General features: G+C 39.2%; 1 protein-coding gene across 1 annotated transcript in view; it reads right to left on the bottom strand.

Annotated features, from left to right (window-relative positions):
* Positions 1–26,764, bottom strand: part of LMBRD1 (LMBR1 domain containing 1) — a 78,752-nt gene extending 51,988 nt beyond the window's left edge. Inside the window, exons 1-7 of the mRNA XM_064447842.1 lie at positions 26,668–26,764; positions 25,790–25,966; positions 16,648–16,708; positions 10,740–10,837; positions 9,681–9,748; positions 4,340–4,428; positions 412–485 (exon numbers count right to left, since the gene is read on the bottom strand). Coding sequence (XP_064303912.1) covers positions 412–485; positions 4,340–4,428; positions 9,681–9,748; positions 10,740–10,837; positions 16,648–16,708; positions 25,790–25,966; positions 26,668–26,727 — 627 coding nt within the window. The 5' untranslated portion in view covers positions 26,728–26,764. The remainder of the gene's footprint in view (positions 1–411; positions 486–4,339; positions 4,429–9,680; positions 9,749–10,739; positions 10,838–16,647; positions 16,709–25,789; positions 25,967–26,667) is intronic.
* Between the last annotated feature and the right edge of the window lie 3 nt (positions 26,765–26,767).

Genomic DNA, 26,767 nt, shown 5'->3' with positions numbered 1-26,767 from the left:
CAAGTCTAGGTTATTCCATAGTTCAATGAACTTAAAAAAAGGCAATATTTAGCTCTCCACTGCTGGATGGAGAAAGAGACAGAGGCTTAAAAACAGGAGCACCCAATGAAAATGTGTTACAAGCCATAAGGAATGATGTGACCTGCCCCTGCAAAAACACATTGAAATTAAGTCTGACCTGTGCTCAAATACTGAAACAGACATTCTTAAACTTGCAGTAAAGAAGTTATTCCAAGAAATCATACCCTCATTCCAAGAACTTAGAAGTAGTATTGCAAACCATGAAGGCCCAGAGCTAGAAGACACTGTTGAAGCTATTTAGCATTATGACAGTTTGCTGTACAGGTATAGCCTGGGCTAATTGCATATATCATGAATGTAAAGAGCCAAAACATTTGCATAACAACTTACTGTGTAAGTGATAGCTGCCAACATTCCAATCACAGTCAAGGAACTAATGGAAAATGAAAGAGCAGTCAAGCCATCTGGAAAAAAAAAATAAGAATTTTCAACAGCTTTTTCTAGTAGAAGTATAGGAGCATTTAAGAATATTTAAGTTCATTAGATTGAAGAAAAAAATTGAGACATTACAACTTAGATGAAAAATACACCTAGCGCAGCTTTTTGTCAGCAGTAGATCTTCCTCCAATACTGCAAGAAGCAGGACAGCCACCTCACCTTTGCTACAAGTTCACAGATGTTGCATTCAGCCAAATGGTTGAATAGCCACTACTGAACTTGCTTCCATAGCTGTCTTATGCCTCTTAAAGACTTATTTCTTGCCTCCACAGGGTGCTGTGGATATTTGCACAATTTACACACAGATTCTGGATGGTTCATTTTTGTTTTGTTTGTTATCACCTGATTTCTTATAATAAAGCGCTATCCAGAGGGTCAGGCAGGCATGGATCCTTCAAACAACCAATCAAGCCAGACTGCTGGCCTCAGTTTCACTCAGACCATGTATATCCAGATGTACAAACTGGAAAAAAGTCAGGAGACTACAGAGTTACTGTAGCCTTACTGTCACTCTAGACATGACAAGGGATAGTAGAAAAGTTACCAGTCTCATCCCCAAAGGCAAACTCCCTGAAGCATCCTGCATAATTTTTCACAACAGTCCTGTCCCTAACCTCACTGAACAGGAGAACATGGCAAGTTTTTTGGTTAAATGGTAGCACGGAAGCTTCTAGCAGCTATTCTAGAAATTAATTTTAAGGAACCTATTTCATGTTTGCACCCAGTCATAACAACTGAGCTGCTGTTTAGTGTTCTCCCCTATGCCCTTCCCTTCCCTCTAGTTCAAGAATTTAGAGCACAATAACTTTTATTCTTACTTGCACAGAATTATTAGCCAGTTTCTATTCATTAGCTGGTTTCCATTCTTTTTTCCCTGAACATTGCTTCAAGCATTAACAGAAATCCTGTTACCGTTATTGTCTGACCAACCCTACAGGCCTCCTTCCAAAAACTAATAGAATAGCACAACCAAATCCAACTTCACAGCTCAAATCTTTCCTTTGTTATTTTTGCTGGATAATATCAAACAACTTTCGCAAAGCTAACAGCAGTATGTTCATAAGTTTCAAATACTACAGCTATGTTTAAAACCAAACAAAAAAAAACCCAAAACCAAACAAACAAAAGAGATCACTGTTACCCCCTTAGTACTTGTGAAAATTTCATTTGTGTTCTGAACATTAGGGGGAAGAAAACACACATAAGTGACCCCTATTTCTAACATATCACACAATGTACTTAAACATCATATTTCATGATCCTCCTGTACATGCATTTGAAACCAACATTTTAAAATAAGTTTGAACTACGTTCAATGGAACATTAAGAAACTAACTGACTGAAAAAGTGATAATTGTATACCAGAAGTATATTATCAGGCTCTGCCTCAGTGGATGAGTTTGCATTCCTTTTATAATCCCACTACAAACTGAATAGACATAGAACATCCAAAATTAAGATCTTTTATTTCTTGGGTTAACTGCAAAGACAAAGGAAAAGGGTAAGTTAATATAAAACCAGGATAACAGATACAAGTAAAGACAACAGGCAAGAACTCAATCCTCTTCTCCAGCATCTGAAACACGAAAGAGCCTTTTGCTGCAATACTGACTGGTGACTTGCTGGCTATGGAGTAGCTCTACAAAAACCCCAGAGGGTCTTGGCAGACAGCAAGCTGAAGATAAGCCAGCAGTGTGCCCTGGCAGCACAGAAGTCCAACAGCTCCCTGGGCTGTATCAACAGCAGCATGCCCACCTATTAGGTGAAAGGACCATACAGCGAATAGTGCAACCAGTTTTGAGGCCCCACTACAGGCAAGATTGGTATTTCTAAGCAAGGTAAGGGGAGAGCTAAGTTGGTCAGAGGTAGGAACACATGCTGTGTAGCTAAGTTGAGTACCAGGTTTGGTCAGCCTAAAACAGAGGCATCTTTAGAGAGACCTAATTTAGCCTGCCTCCTTATCAAAGAGGTAGAGCCCAGGCTCTTCAGTGGTGCATATAGTTGAGCATGAAACAATGGGTGACAGTCTGGGAGACAATTTTTTTTTTCCCCACCATGAGATGAAAGTCTCTATCCTTAGGGGTTTTTCAAGAGCTAGCTTACAAAGCCCTGAGAAACCTGGTCTGACCTTACTGCTTCCTTCTTTGCACAGGAGATTGGACTAGATGACTTGAGGTCTCTTCAGTCTGAACTATCCTATGAAATTAAGTCACAAGAGAACACTGGTAGAATCAGAAATCAAAACCAGACTTCCACATCCCAATCCAGCATCTTGATGATTAAACCTCCCTAGAAATTACTATACTTTCATAGCAAGGACATGTAGAGCTGAATATTTAACTGACAGCCAAATCAAGGTAGCCTAGAAAAAATAAGCTTACAGCTTCACTCAACCACTGACACTACCTGTACAAACAGTTTAAGAATTTTATTCTATGCTGTCAGTTAGACTCTTTGTGTAGCAAGACAAAGAGAAAATAGCAAACATCCAAAATTAGGCAAAAGCTATGGACTTGTCCTCCCCATCTCCTATGCTTGCAACCACAGCTTACAGTACAGTCTGTATTATAATGAAAGACTCTACAAGGATGTCAAAGGCAACAAGGGCTTTTTTAAGTACATAAGTGGCAAGAAGATAACAAGGCAAAATGGGGGTCAGCTGCTGAGTGGGGCTGGAGCCCTAGTAACACAGGACATGGCAAAATATGAGGTATTGAATGCCTTGCCTTAGTCATTACTAGAGACCAGACTAAAGGAAACCCAGGCCCAAGAGACCACGGAGAAAGGCTGGGAGATGTAATTTTGGTGGAAGAGGATCAGGTTAAAGATTACTTGAGCAAACTGGACATACAAAGTTGATGGGCCCTGAAGGGATACATCAAATGCTGACAGAGCTGGCAAGTGTCACTGCAGGGACCTTTCAGTCAGTACAGAATTCCTAGAATAATGGAGACTTGACCAAGACTTGACCAAGGCTTGTAGCATTATATTTAAAATATTCAGCCAGAAGCCAATACTCCAATACAAAACAAAAGTAAGGCACAAATATTAGAGTATTTATGCATTTGGATTAATGTTTGTTATATAACTTCCAGTTACCATTTTTCTGGACACATTTGGAAAATGTCATCAAGTCTGCCTTAGCTCACTTACAAAACAGTTTTTTCACACCTTTACTCTGAAAACACCCTGCCTAAATACATGAACTGCATAAGCTAAAAGATAAATACAGCTTCATGGACTTTAGTCTTCACAGTAGTTCTTTATAGCCCTAGCATAAAGAACTATAACAAATGCAAACAAAACAGTTTTAGAAGACATCAATACTAGGAGAAAAAGGGAAAATATCATAACACCCATAGGATTTTCTTGCCTAAACAGACAAAGCCACTTATGAAATAGTCTTATTCTTACAATGAACAGCAATATCACATTTCATTAGGCAAGCACTCAAACTGTCATACGACAAGACACACACTCACCATACTGAAGTTCACCAATTTCACGGTATCCAAGTAACATTTAAAAGCTGCGTGAAGACTCCATGGAAGAAAGTACCTTTCCCTCCCCACCATTAATATCATAGGACTCAAGATTGGAATCCTTGCTGTCAAACGGGACAGTCAGTGTCTCCTCTCAGTACTTTAAAGACGCTTCTGGGGTTTTTTTTTGTCCAAAGACAATCTCATTGCAAAAATTTGGCGTAGGCAAGCAGTTAAGAGTCAAGTTGACAAGAATGTTTTCTTGTTCAGTCAATGGTGAGTATGCCAAAATAAGTTTGTAGAAGTTATGCAAAGCTCAGGACAAATCTCAAACTTACGACTACTTCCAAATTCTTCAAACAGGAGCTTCACTTTCTCCCACTCTGTGGAATTCTTCGTATTGGGAATACCCAAAGGAACAAAAGCACTGTAACAAAGCAAAGAAGTCATCTTACTCTAGTGAAGTATCAAAACAATTCTACTTCCAAGTTAAGAAAATACTCCTGAAGAAAAGTTGTATGACATTAAATACTTCATTCAGAATTTTTTAAACCTAGTTTTATTCACATTCCCCTCAAATCCTGTACTTTGATCAGCAAAGGACATGGGTAAGTGTGTGCAGAGGCAGGTCTGAGGTCAATGAACATGTGACTGTATTTACCAGTCCTAACAGAGATAAGGACTCCACATTCATGCATCATTAAAGGATGTATTAATCTGATTAAATATCATGGTTTGACTCATGTGCAGAGGAACAAAAAGCCTTTAAGCACCAATTGAGACAAATTCTCTTATAAAACCAAGCTTCTGGAAGCTAGAGTAAGACAATGATTCCCCACCAAGCACTTAAATATAAAGGGATATGTTTATCTTCTATTATTACAACTAAAATAACATCTGCTTCATTCCATTCCTTGTTCTGTAGCTGGTCTAGAGAACTGAACTGCGGATAAGTTCATTAAATATTCTTGACCTTCCAATAAACAGAGACCAGCAAAGAGTGCTCAGAGGAATATCAGGTAGCACAGTCCCCTGGCTGAAAGTTTCCTGCCATCAGTCTCCCCATTCCAAGTCCAATAATACGAGTAACACTTCAACATCTTCCTAGACAAAGCAGCTAGTCTTCTAACAGCTGGAAAACCATCACCCCCATACCAATCTGAAACCATAGGTTCCAGACACAAACCAGAACACCTACAAGTCACAAGGAAGTCAGATTTGGAGGAAAACTTTTTAGGTAAAGAATGCAAGAACCCCAACTGAAGTCCATAGAGAATGCTTACAAGTATCTTTTGGACTTTTGTAAGAAAGAATACATAATGAGATCCCTGCTTCAAGTCCCAATAAACAAATTAGACATATGCATCTTCCCAGAGCATGCCTCAAACTTCAAGTACAGAACATAAGCATGTGTTTCAAAGGTTAATGCTAAGCTAACTGTGTGCACTTAACCTTTGCATCAAAACCAAAACTAAACTGGTACTCTGCAAACAAAGCTAAATTTAAAACTTAAAGTCTTAACTTCAAAAAATGTTCAATTTTTAGCTTCTTCAATGTGCAAGAAGTAGATTAAGGCTAGCATTTACTTCAGTTGATGCATGCTTGCTGACTTCAGATTTTTATTCTTGTATCTGCCTCTAGTAGTGATTCTTTCTGTAAAATAGCATCCAGGCAAAATCAAGACAGGTATTGAAACAAAGTTTAGCAAAATTTCTATGTATAAAATAGCAACACAAATAACTGCAAGTTTATTTGCTCAAAAGGGTTAAAATATAAGACTCTGGGAAACTAAGTGGGCTCAAGTCCTTTTATTTTAGCATCCGTATAAGTTCGGTATCTGTGGACCACATGCAGTGAACTAATGAGGTGGAAAAAGATCTTAGGATATTTATAACTTGCTTTTTTAATTCTCTCCAAGAGCAATTTTTTTTTCCCCAAGGCTACCTACACCCAGCATGCCAAAGGACACTAATCAGAGCAAAAACTACAGTATCCATTACACACGCTCTTCAATTAGTACTCAGCTAAATCATGACTGAAGGAGGTGGGCATCTGGTTTTCCTCCTGTTCAAGTTTGATGCACAAAGGGCCTCAGAAAGGAATGCAATAGCTGTAAATTCACACACTAGTCCCAAGCAAGCAGTAATCTTATTTCCCCTCCTGAACAAGGTCCCTCAATTAGCAAGCTAGCCAGAAGGCCAGCTAGCCCAGCTGAACAGATTTTTGGCCTCTTGCTTAACAGGCCACAAGAACAAGACAGAGTTAGCATTCCTAGCCATTTAAAAACCTGCATCCAGTCCACATTCCCAGAGGGTCACTAAAATGCAGCCCATCCATTGCACCAGCAAAACACACAGCAGTTTAAGCCTATTCTTCATGCACACTCAGCAAGAAGATATTTGACAAGTCTTGGCTATTTTGCTATGTTGATTAAATAGTCAGCACAGCCTGAGGGCCATAGTAGCCATCGACAGAATTAGAAGCTTCTGTGCTAAATAACTCCATTCACCTGTCATCGCTATGATGCAATACAAGCCAGTCAATTGACAGCAAGTGAATAGCGTACAAGTGTCAGTGCAGGGTTTTACAACTGTAGCTGAGAATTCAGTTAATGCAAACAGAGCAGTTCAGCAGTGATGTGACATCTTAGGCTTGGAGTTCTAAACACAGATGAAATTAACTGCAGTAATTTTAAGAACAGAAGCAAACTGCTATGCTGTTTAAAACACATCCTGGGAATATTATAATTAAGATATAGATCAATATCTAGGCTACTGAACAAGGAAAGTAAATGCAAGACAAGCACTTTAAAACTATTAACTTTTGGCAGGGCTAATACATACAGGTGTATATGGGTCACATTTGATCCTTAAATCAAGGATTGCTATTAAGTGTCATCCCTGGGAAAATAATTTCTAACACATTAAACTCATTTCCTTAAAGTGAGTTCTGCTATGATTTGTATAATTATTTATAGGCTAATTAGACATACATTCATAGCTTTTTAAAAGCTAATGGTTCTAGAAAATTTAAGGTAACCAGTTTAATTCCAAACCTTGACAGTCAGGGGAAGATTCTTTTTGAACCAAACATTCATTAGCCTCCAAAGCAAATATTTTAGTTCAAACCAGACTGCTGCATAGGGGTGCCTTAGTGTAGATTGTAGTATCCTAAGCCCCTTGGCTCCAGCACACGGCATTTAGAGTAAATAAACTATATTCAAGGAAAGCAGATAATTTCTAAGACAGGAAAGGCATTATAAGTAAATATTAGTTTCAGATATTCCAGTACAAATTTGTCCTATACTTTTCTTTTAATGATACTCTGCATCAAGTTACTTGTGTGCAAAACATTCAAGTGCTACTACAGACATGCACATTTCTGCCACAGCAAGAGGCTTTGTAACCAACAACTAGAGTAAGAGGTATAAATACTACTCCTGCTAACAATTTAGACAATGGAATCCTGCTCACTGAGCTGTGTTATCCGCTTAGAAGAAAACTCCAAGATCACCTGGCCCAAAACAGATATTATGTTTCCCAAAATAGTCACACAGATCTCTAATGGAGCAAAGTAAACATCCAGGTAAGAATAAGGGATTCTTGAACTTCAAGCTTAATCCAGCTTTTTATGGTTTCTTTGAGGACTACTTACCAGGAGGGAGGTAGGGACTTCTTGTGTAGACATATCTTTAAAGAAACCAAGCTATTTATTGACCCTGTTTTAATTATACAGATTACTCACTAAATCAATCAGAACAGATGTTGTCTTGATAAGACACTAATCATGTAAGCACAAGACAGACTGTTTGCTAGGCACTTAAATATTCCAACCTCTCTTGCTCTCATGACCTGCATACATGAGTACTCTAGTCCATTAAGCCTAGCCTCCTAAAATTAAATCCAGTACATAAAATTCCAGTCTGTTTTAATGTTGGTCTGGTCCTGACCACCAGCGAGAAAGTCTCCTGCTACTGCCAGGTATAGGCAGTACTGCAAGATTGGACTTTACTACCACATTCAGTTGAACCCCTCATGTAGAAGCTTCAACTCCAACACTTCTCTTTCCTATCACACTGGGACTTCTGAGGCTGGTCTTTGCCCTTGCTCTGCAGACAGCTAAGACAACTTCTCCATAACAAGCATGTACATAAACACTGAGACACCCACTATTTTTATGAAAATATATTTAACTATACTAGAACCAAATTTCATGTTTTTCTTCATTCTTCAAAGCAAGCAAGCAGCCTCATACGTATAATAGTAGAAAATTGTTTCAGTTAGAACCCAGAAACACTAAAATCCCTATCAGTGTCTAAAGGAGTCCTGCCTCCCTGCAGCAGATACTCCTGTTTAGATCAGTAGGTTTCAAGTCTGTACCTATGGAGAAGCACCGATCAGTAACTAACTTAGTCCCAGGCCAAGTACCACAGCTGTCTGCTTTGCAAGTCAATCTCACTGCCATATGGCAAACTACCAGAGGGGGTCAGGGAAGACCCGGTAATTTCCCAAGTTGTGAAAACTTTAAAACAAGCCTAAGAGCATAGGGGACAATTAAAAGTCAAGAACCAAGTTCAGTCTTACTGGAGGAGAGGAATAAGCATGCTTACAGCTACTGAGGATCCAGCTGACACCTACTAGAGACACTGCAAAAGTTTCTACACTGGATATGTTATACAGTGTATATATGTGTATGCTTATGATGTGAGCCAACAGAAAAACAGTTTGTCAGAAGCTTTAGTGATATTTCTAGACCATGATTACGCTAATCAAACTCCTTCAGTCTCTCATAATAACAAATGTTACTTTTAATTGAAACAATAGACTTTAGAAGTGTACCTTAAGCTATTATAAAACTGGAACAGTATTCTGGTAAGGTGGTATACCATTAGAAACATTTCACTCTAGTTTCTACTTCACACTCCAGTACTTTGACATGGACTATTATAGCACACATTTAGTAAATTTTTACCAACTTTATTGCTGCAGTCAAAATGCTGAAAAGCTTATGACACAGCATACGTTAGAAACATTCAATAATGATGTGCATGTCATGCTCGATAGTGATCTTAAATTGAATTTTTAATACTGCTTAGAGTTTCAGAGTAACAACACTTCCAGCAGACAAGTCACCCACTTCAGTACTGTCTGCCTTTCAAACAAATGCCAGCAAAACCTTTGTCATAGATGGCACAACTATGTTAACTATAACCCCACACTACACTCATGTCCTTCACAGAACACCACTTATCAGGAAAATACTAAGCACTTAACACCTACTCATATACCTAAAAGCTGTTTTGGGATGTCCATAAAAGCATTTGAGAGGCAGAAAAATAGGAAAAGAACGAGTATTTTACTCCCTATTGTACACTGAGGTATCAATACAGTTGTAAGTGTCATAACCATCGTGTCCTTGATTGACATTCACACTGCACAAACAGGCAGAGCTTGGTAGCACAAGTACCTCCACAATTAAATCCATTTTAGCTTCCAGTTAAACTCTTACTTTTCAGGTACCTAATCCCCAAGATAATTAAGCCCTGTTAGAAATTAAGTTAGATATTCATTATACAGATTGAGTACACCGTAATCTACCTTTTTAATCTTGCACCGAACAAAGTTCTCTTTGGGGTTCTATTTAGTATATCCCCTGTTAACGGTCAATACAGATACTTACCCAATTAAGAGAAGAACTGCACAAACTGTGATGAATCCCAGAGTATATTTGAGTGCAGTTTTAACCTGCTGTATATTAAAGACAAAGTTAATACATTAGCATAAAATAAATCCAAACTGACCTGTTCAACAAGTTATGGCAAAGCATACTTAGCATAACAGCTGTTCTACAAAAGGACCTCCACAGAAAACTGAGTAGTTTTAGGTAAAAGTCAGCGTACATTCTTGAAGAGCCTCATAGCTTGAGACCTATGAGCCATGACACTGAATTACACTTCCATCAAACTATGTACTTGAGCAGCTGTGGTCAGAAGCCAACGTTACATTCATTCAGTGCCAACACTCAATGAAAATTCTTATTACCAATGCTTTATATTAAGTCTTTTTTCTCATGGTAAGGTTACAACTGAATAGAGGGGGGAAATCATCATTATGAAATAATTATTAATAATTATTAATGATTATTCATCATGAAAATATTCTTTAAGAAAAGTATTTTCATTTGAGAAGTTGGCACATTACTGGCATGTATTTATTGTATAACCTGGAATGTCATACATAGCAAAAGTCTTCAGTGCATTACAAAAATAACCAAGTGCTAGCTTCAGGTAAATTGCTACTGCCTACTTTGAGAAAAATGCAAACACTACAAGGAAGGTACTCAAATTTAGTGTCTGTCTCAAAAATCAATATTTTTTTTCTGTCTTCTACTTTAAAACCTGTTCATACATGTTTTCTATTCTAAGGAAAATCCCAAGTTTTAACTTCCTGTATATGAAATCAGGCTCAAAGGAACTCTTAAGAAGCTTAAAGAATTCACAGCAATACAGATGTTAATTACTTATCTCACTAAAGTTCTATTTCATGTGAGACCACAGTTCTTAGACTATGTCACAGTAAATATTATTAAGTGCTGCCTCAGTATTTTAGAACTGTACTAATACACTGGAATACTACAATGTTAATAGCATTTCTGAGTTAGAAAATCATTCTTGCTTTCATTTTTGCCTGTATTCTTTTGTCTTTTCATGGCATGGTGCGTTTGCTAGAGTGAACTTACTGAGCACGTGTTGCCATCGTCTTCGTCCTTCTCCTCGTAATAGAAATAGACAAAGGGAATCCACAGAAAAACGCAGAACAGTATGATGGAGTACAAAGCTAGGAGAAAGAATTTAATTAAGTGAAGAGGCGAAGTTACATTGGCACTTCATTTACTGCATTGTAATTCAAAGGAAGTAATCAAACATTAGTTTCCTCTCATTCTAATTTCAAGCATTGAAAAGTTTACAGAACACTAGTAGTTCATATGCTGGCTAGTAAAGTCCAAAAGACTTCTAGAATTAACCCTTTCAGACTAAGGATTTCAGATCCACCTCCAATTCAGCAATAATAAAAAGACTAAAAGTAATCATCTGCATGCAGGTGAAATGCAGGACTAGCATACTGGGGAAGAGGTAGCATATAGAACAGTGAATAAAAGCAAGCTACATCACCTAATAAGAAAAGTTCTTCATAGAAAAGGTATATGCAAAAATCTAAAACAAATTCAAAGCTATTTTGATCACTGGACTCCATTTCAGGGGATATTCAACTACCAGTGAAAGTACATTATAGACGGAAGGCACTGTTCTGTTATTGGTGACCTCAATTCACAAAACAGAACAAGCCATAGCAATATAGTACCATCACTTAACATCCCTTTTTTAAAGGGGGGACTAATTGGAGATTGCAACAGACAAATATCTGAGTAGCCACTAAATTAAAACAGTCATATTGTCATATTACTTTGATGCACAGGTGTTCTTAAGAGACTTCAAACCAGCTCACTGAACATAAGTGAATCACAGAATCCCAGGTTGGAAGGGACCTTGGGGATCATCTAGTCCAACCTTTCTGGGAAGAGCACAGTCTAGACAAGACAACCCAGCACCCTGGCCAGCTGAATCTTGAACATGTCCAACGTGGCCGAGTCAACCACTTCCCTGGGGAGATTATTCCAATGGGTGACTGTCCTCACTGTGAAAAACTTCCCTCTTGTGTCCAATCCGAATCTCCCCAAGAGCAACTTGTCTCCATTCCCCCTCGTCCTCTCCATGTGACTCCATGTAAAAAGGGAGTCTCCATCTTCTTTGTAGCTGCCCCCTAAGTACTAGTACATGGTGATGAGATCCTCCCCACTGAGCCTCCTTTTCTCAAGGCTGAACAAACCCAGTTCTCCCAGCCTATCCACATATCGCAGGCTTCCCACTCCTTTGACCATCTTGGTGGCCCTTCTCTGGACCCCTTCCAGCCTGTCCACATCTTTTTTGTATAGCAGAGACCAGAACCATACCCAGTACTCCAGGTGTGGACTGACAAGCACTGAGTAGAGCGGGACGATGACTTCTTTATCTCTGCTGGTGATGCCCTTTTTGATGCAACCCAGCATCCTGTTGGCCTTCTTGGCCGCAGCAGCACACTGTTCCCTCATGTTGAGCTTCCTGCCCACCAGGACCGCCAGGTAAGTGAGGGGTTAAACTAAAACATTGGTCTTCATTAATACTAACTGGCAAGTTTGAAGACATTAAGAAAGCTAGTCAAAATCAATTAGACTGATTAGCCAGTAATATCAAGGGAGGAGACCAATTTCAGATCAATAATTTCAAGTTTAAATCTTCAGCTCTCTGTATCAAAAAAGTATGTAACTTCAGGACATCGTTATTTAGCAAAATCCTTCAATACTGAAATGTTTGTACTCTAAGATATTTTGAAGAAGACTAAAAACTATCAAGCAGAACAGTACAGTATTAGCACCCCACAAGAAAAGGTATCCCAGTTAACCAAGCCCTCAAAATGTTAGAAATACCACACAACCAAGACTGCGTGTGCAAGCACAAAGTTGCCCCTTTGAGTTGGTAAATAAAGATACGCAGGACCACACAAATCTTGTGAGCTTTGGCTATTTTTAATTTTTGCCTCATTTGCCTAATTAGTGCCTTCCCACCACTAACCAATGTAATCACCTCTAACTTAAGGTTGTGGCCTCTTATCTTGGTTAGCATGCACTCCTTACAGTATCCATGTGCTTCAAAGAAATCTACCTCAGCAGTTTTACTGAACATGGTATAGAAGCCAAGTAAAGATCAGCACCTAGAACCTAAATATGAATGAGAAATTATTTCTAAACATAATTCATTCTTTGGAAAAGTATTTCAAGGTGTTAGAGGCATCTACTCTTCCGAGTGTTGAGTTAGTATAGCAGTATAATAAATGGAACAAGTTCTTGGTTAGTTCATAAGTTCTCTCACATTTGCAAAGAGCATAAAACTCAGGGCTCTAAGACACCTTAAAACTTCAAACTCTGAAGTGTAGCATTCTTAGACCTTATCTCTTAAGTTCTTACACTTAGAACAGTATTCAGACTGCTTCAATATTGTGAATGCTTTCAGAAATTAAGCCTCTTGAATCTAAGAGCTGGGATTTTTTTAGACTACTCCTAAATCCACACAGCACTGTGCCAGAAAGTTAGGCAACTTACACGCATCATTAACCAAAGATCAGAATAATCAACCCTTAGAAGTCGTTGTAAGCACAGAAAACATCCTCGCTTCCAAGTTCTACTACGTTAACTTCAGCATACCTTACTCATGAGGTACACCCATAGCTCCTTAGGTAACAGGACTGATCTGTGTTTCTCCCAAGGGGAAGACACTCAAATTCAAGAGATTACTTAAAAACTGTGTGAAATAAGGCTACTATTTACCACTACACCAATCAAACATTGGTACTACCTAAATACTGTTGCTACAGTAATTTAGGATTTAGGCTGTTGATGTATAGTTCGTCCAGCCTTCACCAGGTTTTGAAAGAGCCATTCATAGCACAAGCACCTGAACAGCACACAATAAGTCAAGCAAGCAAAGTTTTCAACTCTGTTCAAGAAACACTACTAAAAATATTATTTTCACATACGGCTATTAACATCACTGTATTCAGCTTTTAAAGGACTGTTACAAGTGTTTGGCAGCTGACTTGTCAAAAAGTTTTGAAAAATATATCTTACACCCTTAAGTAGGAGAGCGTTTCCACAATATTTGTCAAGTACACCTATGCAAGTCTTCCACAGTATTTAGCATGTCTTCTCCTAGGGCCAGTCCATGAAAACATGTAGCTGTATTGGACTTGTCCCTACAAATTCCTAGAGCCCAAGTCCTTTTGTCAATGACTCAGTATCAAACACTTGGAATAGGCAGACAAAACTCCATGTCATAACTTGGGTGAGTTTTGCAAGTACTATTTTGGATAAATTCTTAAGTTTAACCTAGGAACCACCATACAATAACTATTGCTGACTTAAAATACTTCTATTTAAGAAAAAAGGAAAATCAGAAGTTTAGCAGAGTTTAAAGCACACTCAAGATACCCACAGAATGTAGCAGTCAGTCCTTGCCACACTATAGTTGGCAGACACTTAACGTATGCAGGTCAAGAGATGTGTCTACCTCACAGAAGGACTGGGATCCACCGATGGCATCCTTCTACCATTCACAAAACTTGACAAAAGGACAGTGAAAAAAAAACAAAGCTGACTCCAACTGGTAGGATTTACTTACTAGAGGAAGAGCAGCTATAGAATACAGCTCCAGGTTACCATCAACTGTTTTAGCCTGATTCCTTGTGGTAAAGAAACTGCCATTGGACGTTTCCAATTATAAACCTTTCTGAAAAGGGCTTTCCTTCCAAACACAAGCTGACATGCTGTTTTAGACCCTCTGCCAACCACCAATCATTCTTCAATCACTCAAGTACTAGCAGACACTCTACTAGAGCTGGTTTTATGGGAATTAACACACTAAGCCACTATGGCTTCAAAGCAATCAATAGACTGGTTTCCTAAGTAAAGCTTTTAGGCTCCTGAAGTCCCACTTCAAAACAATTTTTTCAAGCTCCATTCTGAAAGTTACCTCATTTATCATTCTACGAGTACAAAGCCATTCTACTTTTGTATCAGTCTACAAGAAACCAGCTGGGTATGAGAAAGAGAGCATATTGTTCATGAGGACTAACGACTTCACAATAAAAAAATCTTCTCTACAAATAATGACAGCTTTCTCAGTAAACTGCAATACAGGTAGTGAAGGAAACCTTAATATTCTAAAACAGTTAAGCCACAGTCTCCAAATTCTTGCTACAATTGGAAGTGGCTTGGATTGAAGGGGAGTGACCCAAGTGTACCAATTATTCATACTGTAAAAGTTGCCAACATAGCTACAGAAGACAAGTAAGAGCTATATAATTATCACTGCACTTTCAGGAGATACAAGGAAGTACTGGTATTCATATCCTTAAGTACAAAGGGAGATTTCAGTTCCGTTCATCCCGTTTAAGAAAAAAAAATGCCAAGACCAAATACCTATATAAGAGGATACGTGTAGAAATAAAATGGAATAGTATTACAAGACTGGAAGAGTTGTTTAACTTATTCCTTCTCAGCTTTCATGTCACTATGCTATGCAACAGCAGCAGGGGACTAGACTTAATGATGCAAGAGAGGCATTAAGTTGTGTTTTTATATAGGAATGATGGAGACTGCTGAAAAATAAGTTACCCATCGCCGTTCACTTCAATGTAGCTCTAGTTATAAAAATGTGCATCAATTCCTCAAATTACGATCATAAAAGAAAAATGCTTTAAAAACAGTCTTTAAATCTCTACCACCATCTGGAGGATGTGCTATGAAATAAAACATTAGTCCTACAATATTTCAAGTAGACCTGTCTAGACAGGCCAAAAACAAAAGCAGTTTTTCAGGTTTAAGGTCAAGTCTATTCCAAAAATTAGTTTAGGATTTACCAAGAGATATGTTACTTTAAAAAGAGACTCAGCCCAAAATATCTTATGGAAATTCATCCATCAGTCTCACAAGTCTATAGAAAATGGTCCACAAAAGAGTTTGAAGACTATTCCACATTAGGAGTCCTGAAATTCTTCAGCTGTTAAAGAAGACCTTAGCAACCTAACTAGAGAAGAAAGCAATGCAAAGCAATTCCATTATCCTGTAGTGAAGAATCTTTGTGGAAGATAAACTAGTATTTAAGAAGTTCTATTTTGAAAGCACAGAAGTTTCTTACTGCTTTAGGCTTTACTCAGCATGAAACCCCACATTCTAGTTTCTGACATCACTGGCAGGCAATAAGTACTCTGTAACTTAACAAAAGAGTCCACTATTTAGAACCATATTTCCATATCTAAAAAAGTTTATTAAAAAAAGCCAACCCATAGTCTTCCAAGGCAAAAAACTAAGTCTTTGGAAACATGATGAAAAGCAGGCAACTGCCTCTGAGTTTGTATCATTGACCAAGGCAGGCATTTCACTCAAACTGTGGTAAGCATCACTCTTCTATAGCTACTTCCTACATCTATTCATTAGTAGAAGAATTTTCATAAGTTTCATAAGGACATTGCACTAAACCATTACACAGAGGTTTAGTGAAGATTTATTTTATTAGATTTTATTTCAGTCAATTTTTGGTTCAGTTCTGTTTAGGATTACCACTCTTGAATCAACTCCTTTATACTCCTCTACAGTAGCTCTTACTCTGAATATAGTAGTTGCTGAATCTGAACACTTAAGACCGATGTTATACTCAGTGGCACAAACTTTAACACAGTACACAAGTTTCATAATGCTGCATATGTTAAGTGCCTTAAAAGGTACAGCAAAACCATGTGTTTCCCTTAATGGGCTTCTAAATACACACAGAGTAAACATATCAACAGTAGATTATATGACACAAGCTGTTACCGTTTTCATGGACTGGCCTTCAGTATATTTGCATTTTAGGGTACTCTAATGTAAAAAAAATTCACTGAAGGGCACTTAGTGTAAGACTAATGTTAACCAAAAAGGAATAATCCAGTATGACCCCTAAAAGCTTCATGCCTTCACTTAAAAGTCCTATTATTTAAAAAAAGTTAAAAATACTTACTGTAGTATCCATAAAGTACAGTGTCTTCAATTTGTCTTGAAACATTAGCATCAGCCCAGTCCTAGTAATAAAGGATAGAAGCATTTAACATCAAATGAAACAAAAGAACACTTCATCCAATACAATTCTTATAGAACTGAAAAAACTGCTCATATCAAATGCCTAAGGAAAAGCATTAAGTTCCCTGTTTGCCAATTTTAAGTGTTGGAATTTAAGTTAGAGCTAATTCACCAAAAAAAGACGATTAAGTAATGTGCTACATTTCAGGGAACAGACACTGCAGTAGTATCCCTGCTGCTTATACTCACTTTGGTTGTTAGCCTCATACTTAAAGCTCTTTTCCCCCCAATGAAGAATCCTTAGTTACCATACATTATATTGTCAACACACAATTGAAATAAAATTATTAGAGCATATCATTTTTAGCAGCTAGCAATTTACTTTTGTATTTAACTGGCACTCTAAATACTTATTTTATGAAACTGATTTTTTTCCTACATGTCAGACAACGCAGCTACAGAGTCTGAGGCTCAGTCTGAACAGTATTTCAGAATATAAGAGACAACTGAAGGTATGGTTATTTGCAATTCTAGCCCTTTTTTCTGCACTCTTGAGCACTGTAGTAGACACTAAGCTTTGAAGTCAAGTCCTTGCAGGGACAAAGCTGTCCTCAGGATGAGTTTTCCACAAAATCCAACATATAGGCTTGAAAGCAACATGGTACATTAGAAAAGACTGCACAGACAACTAAGCTGTATGAGTTGCCCAGCCCAGTAGTTGGATGCACTGGACTTAATTTTATAATTAACACATTTACAGGTGCTTTGTTTGCAACTCTTCAGAAAACATGCACATGTAAAGCATTAATGCAGGGACCCAATCAAATCAGGGATCCACTCATTTTTAAGTCAATACCCCTCGAACAAGAAAGCAGTAGTTTTATATCAGCAAGGCTGACACTGAAAATCACTGAAAGAGCAGCCCTAAAATCCCGCTTGAGACTGATATCCACATTACTGAATTTCAGTCACAAAAATGGCACCACAAACTAGAGTTTGTGAACACCTTCTAGAAAGAAAAGTCAGATAATCAAGATAAAAATGTTTTCTAGATGTTACTCAATAGAAAGGGCAGAGTTAAGTTTGGTATGCAGAATTTGCTTTATTATGACTTTGAATCAGGAAGAAAAATTAATTCTGTACAGATGGTCCATCCTATGGTATCAAACATCTATTTTTCTAAGTCTAGATATGAATAGTATACAAAGACCCATATTCTTCTGAGAATCTCTATAGTATTTCACTTCCTGTTACTGCTGTATTTGGCAATACTACAAGAGAATCCCTCACTAAAGAACACAAATACATAGAGATATAAAAAAATACTACTACTAAAAAACTACAGGCTACAGAGTGCTAGCAAAGCTGCAAATGACTGGGCATGCAGGAATAGCATAGGACAGTTTCATAAAGGGAAGATTTCACAGACCAGAAAGGACATTGAGTAGTTTTGCAGGCTCCCAAGTGTGTTGTGCAAATTCCCATGGTATCTTGGTAACAGTGTCTCTTAAGATCATCATAGAATGGTTTGGGTTGGAAGGGACTTTCAAAGATCATCTAGTCCAACCCTCCTGCCACAGGCAGGGACATCTTTCACTAGATCAGGTTGCTGAAAGCCCCATCCTCCCTCATCTTGAGCATTTCCAGTGATGGGGCATCCACAGCTACTCTGGGTATCCTGTTCTATAGTCTCACCAGAAGAAAACTTCTTCACTATGTCCAACCTAAATCTACCCTCTTTCAGTGTAAAAACATTGCCCCTTGACCTGTCACTACAGGCCCTGGTCAAAAGGGTTTCTCCATCTCTCTTATAAGCTCTCTGTGTATTGAAAGGGTGCAGTAAAATCTCACCTGAGCCTGCTCTCAGGCTGAACAACCCCAACTCTCTCAGCCTTTCTTCAGAGGAGAGGTACTCCATCCCTCTGACCATTTTTGAGGCCCTGCTCTAACATCTCCATGTCTTTCTTGTACTGTGGGCCACAGAGCTAGACACAGTACGCAGTGCGCACAATCAGCACAGCATTTCTATCACAGAATAGCCATATCTAAAATTTATATATACAGATGCAATGGTACTTATGATATACAAATAGCAAATAGCTTTTTATTATGCTCAGTTGTAGCTTACAAGCTTTTATTTTTTAGTTATCCACCCAGCCATCAACTCCTTTCAGATGTGAGCCTTTACTTTACTTTGACCAAGACCTGAACTACATAAATATTCAAGTTAGCTTCAGAAAATAGTACCCTAAACCAGGTATTAGAAAAAAAGTTATTGGGTTACTTGATACTACACACACTAGCAGAGCTTAGACACTAACTGTATGATAGGCTTGAGTTTCTGGCCTCAGCAACAAAGCTCTTTACATAATGCCAAAGGGCAGAGTGTCTCCCTGAAGTTCCTATCCAAAAAGTCACATGCTGATCAAGTCAGAATTCTTAACAGAAATTTTTAGAGTAAACGCAAATCTTACCACAGAACTGCAAGAGATCCATCCATGCGTGTTAGGATTTAGATCCTACAACTCCCCAAATGTAACACCACTGATATCCCTTATTTGAACAAGAGCAAAACTTGATCTTCTTGAGAACTGCATGACTCAGTCCTGGGGAACTGTTCAAAGAATGGAAGTAAAAATACAACTCTAGCTACATCAGTAGCTGCACCCAGCCAGAAGGCTGAAGTCAAGTTCTTACCCTCATCCCTTTTTTCTTCTCCTTGAGCGGAACTATTGGTTAAAGAAAGCTAAACTTTTTGTAACATGATCTTTGGCAGCCAAACTCAGGGATTGAATCCAGAGGGCCAAACTTGCCTGTACAGCTTGAACAATTCTGGAATACGTTTAAGCCTTGTGGGATCCATTCTACATGTAGTCACATTCAAAAAAGTTGTTATCCAGAAGCAAAATTCTTCAGAAGTTAGTGATTTTGGAGACACACCAAAATAATTGAACTGGTGAGAAAAGATCCAGCACTGTCAAAGCTCCTTTCAATTTCCATGTGTAGGCTTTTTTCAAACTGGCAAGCTCAAGCCCTTTCAGTTGTAAAGATGCATGCACTAATACAGAGCACATGAAAAATCCAAGTGAGCACACTCCTTAAAGATTGTACATGATAAGACTTGAAGTTTAACACTTGCTTTATCAGTTCTCTTCCAACTGCCTAAACTCTCATGGAATATGGGCTTGATGACATACCATAAACACTTCATTTTTCTATTATCTCAGAAATCAGCATCACCTTCCTTCATGTTACTATAGTAAGACTTCCAGTAGGCCACTTTACATTAAGCTTCTGCAGTTCACTGTCTGAAATAAATTAGATTATCACCCAACCAGAATTTGAGCAGAAAATTACACATGCATTTTGTCATCTAATCAGCGAAAAGAATGAAAGTTATTTTAGCAGAAGGGACAGAAGCAACAGCTTAAGTTAAATGTCTGTCAGGTACACAGTAAGCCCGATCTTTGAAAACTGTCAGGCTCAAGCCCAACAGTGTTTCAACTGAAAAATTTCTAGGCATTTGTATAATAGCACACCATGAAAGAATTTGATCATAATAAGTTAAGAATATGTACACAGAATATTAAAATGTTTAAATTGCCTAGTGTCAAGAATTAAGGAAATGCATTGCTTTAATTACGCCTAAGGGAAAAGCAAAACTGAGCTGAACAGGTGGCACTATTTACTTCCAAGTAAGTATTTGAAAAAGGTCTCTCCTATGAGCAGGGACAATCAAAACCCACACCAACCAAGAATAAGCAACAAAAGCAACTACATTACAGCATATTAGAATACCGAGATGTTCTCTCACATTAAAAGATGTAAAGATGTACACAATGGTGAGATGTGCATATGTGCCTGAACTTACAAACTTCGCATTACTCTGCACAAGAACACATACTATTAAATTGGCTTGCATTACATCATATCTATTATGTCAGCTCTCAGTCAGCTGCTGAAGCCCCTCACACAAACTAGGGAGGTAAAAATCCTTATTCTAACTGGCAAACTATCCATATGCACACATCATCAGCAACTCAAAAGCAGTAAACAGTTCACCTGAGCTGTTTCAAAAGCTAGTAACAGCAGCATTGTCTTATCAAAAGCAAGAAGCACTGCTACCTAGTAAGTGTCAGAGCTCTGACATTCTCAGCAGCAGTGCTGATATATCAAGTTGATAGGTACGTGAATTTGCTGGACAAGCACATCCAGGACTCAGCTGAGAACTCATCTTGACAGCCTCTAGGCCTAGTCTGTCATATTCTCCACCCATTACGGCCCAAGCTTACAATATATACAAGCAAATACTTTAGAAGCACAAAAGATTAGGAAAGTGAGAATTCAAACTGCTGTTGAGGGCAGTAATAAGATGTGAAAATGTGACCACAAATTCTCTTAAGACCTGCAGAATTCAGGCACTCTGCACTGTTGTGCTGTACTTCATTCTGTTCCGTGCAGTTTAGCAAGTATACATCATATCACCTTTAAAATACCTGTAACAATGCACTGTATTGATAGACAATAGAATCAACATATTGCAAAGATATGTGCAACGAGTATGATGGCCTACATTAAGCTATTACTCTTAAGTATTCCTTAACACAAGCCATGTTGAAGGACTTAGGAAATTTAAATACAGTTACAAGTATAAAAAGCAAATGGATCAGTAAAATGTTGCTACATAAATACTGATATCCGAAAAGGCAGTTTAAGACAGTTCCAATTTACCTAAAACCAAAGCTCCCTCAAGATTCACATTATAACTACATTCACAGAAAATTAGTTATGAAGAACACTTGCTTCCCCCAGAAATCATTGAGCAAAGACTTCTCCAGCAACTGTGTCCAGTTAGTCACTTATGTTAACATATTTCAACAGAACAGTACTAATTAAACTGTACAGATAACTTCCCCAAATGAAAGGAGTACAAGCTAATCTGACATTTTTGACCTTCCCCAGTTTATGGTAAGGGAATGGCCCTGAATTTCATTCTTTTGTCCCTGTTAAAGGGGACATTCTTAATGTCACTGCTGGACCCTGCAAGAATTTCATGAGTACCCAGTGAAGATAGCTCCCTTCTCTGCAAATGTACTATAACAGAGCTTAAAGTGGTATAACATGCCAGCTTCCAGTGTTTGTCATGTTTCAAACATAGATGAAGGCATCATTCTTCTGATTAGCCTCTCCCAAAGCTTATCCAACAAAAGGAAGACACAATGCCAAAGACTGGAAGGTGGGTCATAGCTTAGTTAAAGAAATTTCATATCCAGGTCTCTCTTCCAGCCTGTTACCTCCAAAGTGGGACAGAGCCAGGATTTTGACTGCCAGATGAAGAGTAACATCCAGAAACATGCATATCTCAGCACATCTGGCTACCGTGAATATTTTGGCCAAGTACTGTTAGTTCACAAGTAGTAATTCCTACTCAGGACAGGAAGCATGGTCTCAGTCGATAATGATTTCTCAGTTAACACCTTCTAAAATAAAATCTGACATTTCTAGTGAATCCATATTCTAGGTGGCTACTAATGACTTTCCCCCAAGATGCAAAAGCCTTAATAGAATGGTCTGCAGAAAGGATCTCCTATTAAACAGATGATACTACTTGAATCATTAAGGAGATTACTAGCTTTTAACAGTTCAGGCAGATACCCAAGGTTTGCAAGTTATTCAGTCTAGCCAGACTGAAAGAAATGCCACTGGCTTTTAACTTCATGTAGTAGCAAGAATCTATACATTTCAAAAAGAAAACTTTTCATCATCTCCCCACCTTCTGCTGCAACAGCAATAGAATAACAAAGACAGCATGGTGAGGATGATGTCCTTGTTTCAAGCAGTCTTCCTGCTGCAAGACAGCATCAGCTATGTTGTAAATATTTATGAGACTTCTGGGTCTGACCTAGAGATCTTGGGTCTTTCAGCTAAGGTGAGGTTTTCTGTTCCTAAGTGCTTGTTATAGATCAAACCAGCTTTCAGATCAAACAGATCAGATCCAACTGGATGTATTTGAAGTCAGTCGTGCAAACTAAAGCATTGTCAGTGCAAAGAGCCAAAACCTTCAAGATAAAAGTGGTGCTGGCAAATATTAGGACTTTGCTTACAAGGTAATACTCAACTTCTTTTGATTAGTACTAGAACCAAAAGCCTGCTTTCCTACTTAACAGCACTATGAATTGAAGTACTTTTTGTAGTAAAGAGTATTTATCTTAATTGAAACATGTATAAACAGTACATTTGGCTTAACAGTCCTGTCAAAATGGACAAAGTCTCAAGGTTAACAAAGGCTGACCAACACATAGTATATGGCCCTTGTCAAGGAAGACACTTCAGAACCCATGATGGGAAAGGGCTACATAACACTGTTTTAAATGAACTGATCCAGAAATGACCATCATTTTGGCAGCCTTCAGAGAAGGCTAATCTGCCTGGGTACCACACTAAAGACAATTAAGCCAATCCTTGTAGCCAGGACATACCTTCACCAGCCACCAAACACACAACTCATAACGAGAACTTTGAGCCACCAGACTTTATGATTAAAAATCAAGCATTAAAAATTAACTGCAAGTCCACATATAGTACCTCTTCCTTGTAAGTTGACCATCCTTTCTAACACCGATACTGGGAATTACAGTTGGGAGGTAGAAGAAAGAGTACATACAGCAAAAAGGATTGTTTACCTAGTATCTGGATAACTGCCACTACTCTTTCGGCATAAGCTCCGAAGTCATCCACTTGGAAGGTTTGTTGATGAACTAATGATCTGTCTACAGGGACTATTATCCACATCTGCTACCTGGATCTGCCTCAAAAAAAACTAGTAAGGAGAAGAATCTAGTGAAGACTTAACTCACTCTGGCCATCCAAAACAAAGGATTCTTGCCAGAGTCATAGCCCTTCAGACCCCAGCACCAGATATAGGGCTGTGGAGGTGCTGGGTTTCAAAGAACAGTCCAGAGGAAGGGCAGTAGTCCCTCCTGGAAATATTCTGAACCTAACCTAGTCTGTCCTGCTTGTGAAGCAGCAGCAGAAAAGAAGCACATTACCCAGGACAGCGTTAAAAGCTTTATTAAGATCCCACATTAAGATGCTGTCAACCCCCTAACTTGACATTCCTCCTAAACTGAAATTACCAAATCAATAAAAGTGTGTGTTTACATACAGGCTTGTATGTCCTGACTGATTTCAGATCCATTCAACTTTATCAGGAAGGCCACATTAATATTTCCGTATCACAATGTCAACACAAATGTATTAGTATCATAAGACCTCATGTTATTGCTGTAAAGCTAGAAACTCACTCAGCTGAGCCTTAAGAGAAAAGGAAGAATCCTTCTGCAAGGCAACATGGAGCAATTTTACTTCAACTGGCCATCAGCCGCATCTACAAGCACTAGGATCTAAGCAGGACCTCAGAAGCAGAGGCAAAGGTACCTTAAAGAAAGTTACTTACCATGAGCACAAAAGCTTGCTTTCAGGTAGAGTTGTTAAACAGAATCTACCTACACCACCATATCACACCATGTGCCATTAACAAAGAAATCTAGCTCAAGAAAAACAGTGTTCTAAGAAGATTGATTTCCCTTCTATTAATCATACTTCCTTAAATAAGACTGTAGTAACCACATGACCACATTTGGCCTCCTATTCTCCTCGCACGTTTGTTTCTCAAATCAGGGAATGCATACATTGACAAAATAGGTCTCCTTTGCAACAGGAAATTCTGCCTAATCCCCAGCAGATGTGCATTTCTCAGCTGGGCCTAGTTACATCATTATTTCTCTGCTTAGTCAGGCTCAATATATTTTGTAAAACACAGTATTATTCTCATTGATCTGCTAGTACCATGACATATAAATGTGTCTTCCATCTTCTATACCCATTCTACTTCTGAACAAACAAGGTCTGAAGATAAACCTTTAAAAATAACACTGAATAGCTTAATTTATTCTGTGTTACCGCTGAGCGATGAACACTACAAAAGTCATGTCACAGCTCAATTCTAAAGGCTTCTTACAACTTGCATGTACATAAGCACCAGCCAAAAGGTACTGTATGGGCTGCAATCTAGTTCTGAAGCAGTATCAGAGGTCCGGCAGGACCTAGGTTTTCCCTTCCAGCCCTATTTCCAAAGGAATACTGTTTTTGAGTCTAGTGTACAGGCATTTACCATCTGCCCACTCTCTCATTTGTTTCAGGATCATCTCTTTTACTACAGGTCCAGGTAGGCTCCAGACCAAACTAAGCTGTTATTCAAGCTATTAATATGCTCCAGTTTGACCCGTTTTTAATGGTAACATCCTCACAAAGACACTGGGTCACTACCTTCAGGAACCCTCCTCAAAAATTAAGAAGGCCAATATTTTCAGCAGTGGGAAGAACTCTTACTTACAGTAATGCTTAGAGCAGACTACAGGGAGTACTCATCTCATTAAGAACTCACTTTGCACAGCAACCCCCTACAGCTTAAGTTTATAAAAACAGTAGTTCAGTTAAGGCCAAGAAGAGATACTACTGTATTCCCCTCCCCCAAGGATTTTTTCCAGCCTTTCCCTCCTTAAAAAAAGCATGCTCATTAACTCTGGTTTTACATTATAGATAAAACACAATTAATCTTTACAAGTCTTAAAATTTCAGTACCAGAATAGGAGAATACTAGCAAAAAAAAATCAAAATAATCTTAAACTACAAGTGGGCAACACAGTCTGTTTTTGACCAAAGGGGCAACAAATTCCATTCTATAACACCCCAGTATGATGCACTAAAACCAGCAACATTTGATATTTATTCGTATCTTCAGGATGGTATACACAGTCCTTTTAGCACAACAGAAGGAGTGAGCATTTGGAAACGAGCAGAATATTGAAAATACATAGTAGAAGTGAAAACTGAAATCCAGTTCAAATAACAAACAGAGCTCAGTGTTGCATTCACAGGACTAGCTCCCGCTTTCCAAAAAATCCTTAGGCACTAGAACAGGTACTAGCATTAGTTTTAAACACTTTGACAACCCAAGAACATCCTGTTTTAACACAAGTGCTTCTTTTGAAGAGGCAATTAACATTTTTTAAAGTCCATACCTTAAATGTACCATTTTGATTTTTCATATACGAAACCAAAAAGATGTCCACTGGTAGTAGCGCTGATGAAATAAGAGCAACTGCCAATGCAAAGATAGCTGTTATGGTAGAAATCACTTCGCTTTCCCGCCGACTTTGATACTTGCGCACGTAAACCCAGCAGAAGATTAGAATAGCCTGAAATACAGAGATAAAGGTAGTTACGCGTTAATAAGATCGGTAGAAAGCAGGTACGGAAGTTAGACGCGGTATCTCGGTGTTCACGACTAGCAGAGCATCACCACGCTTTTTGCCTCAGCCCTAAGCAACAGCGTTATATTCACCACACGCAACTCACGCTATTCAAGAAGCACTCGGACAACGCCCTCAAGACACACGGTGTGAATTCTGGGGTTGCCCTGCGCAGGGACAGGAGTTGGACTCGACAATCCTTGCGGGTCCCTTCCAACTCAGGACATTCTGTGATTCACTCGGTACCTTCGCTAGCAACAGCCCGAGCGGCACCGCGAGCAGCGCTCCGACACGACACAGGCTACAGCCCAAACGAGCACCGCGGAGCGCCCCGGCAGGCGGGCGAGACAGCCCCGCACCCCCCGCGCCGGGCTCTGCCGAGCCTTACGGCGTCACCCACCGCCGCGGCGCCGGCGGGAGTCGCGGGGCAGCGCCAGCGCCGGGGCGGCCCGGGGGCCGGGCGGGAAGCCCAGGGCCGGAGGAGGGCGGAGGCACCGTCCCGTCCCGGCCGGGGACAGCTGAGGAGAGACAGGAGAGGACGGGGATGGTGAAGGTGCCACCACCGCCCCGGAGAGAGGAAGGAAGGGGAAGGTACGTATGGCCGGGGCAGCCCTACGGGCGCCGGTGCCGGGAGCGGCGCCTCTCACCAGCAGCGCCAGGCCAAAGAGGCACCATCCCGTCAGCAGCTCGGAGGCGGCCGCCGCCATCTTCGCTTCCGTCAGCAACAGCGTACCCACCCCCCGCGAG

Source organism: Phalacrocorax carbo, chromosome 3 (genome assembly GCF_963921805.1).
Source record: "Phalacrocorax carbo chromosome 3, bPhaCar2.1, whole genome shotgun sequence".
Classification (NCBI taxonomy): Eukaryota; Metazoa; Chordata; class Aves; order Suliformes; family Phalacrocoracidae; genus Phalacrocorax; species Phalacrocorax carbo.
The sequence above is the reverse complement of the archived record's forward strand: the minus strand, read 5'-3'. Positions and strand labels throughout refer to the sequence as shown.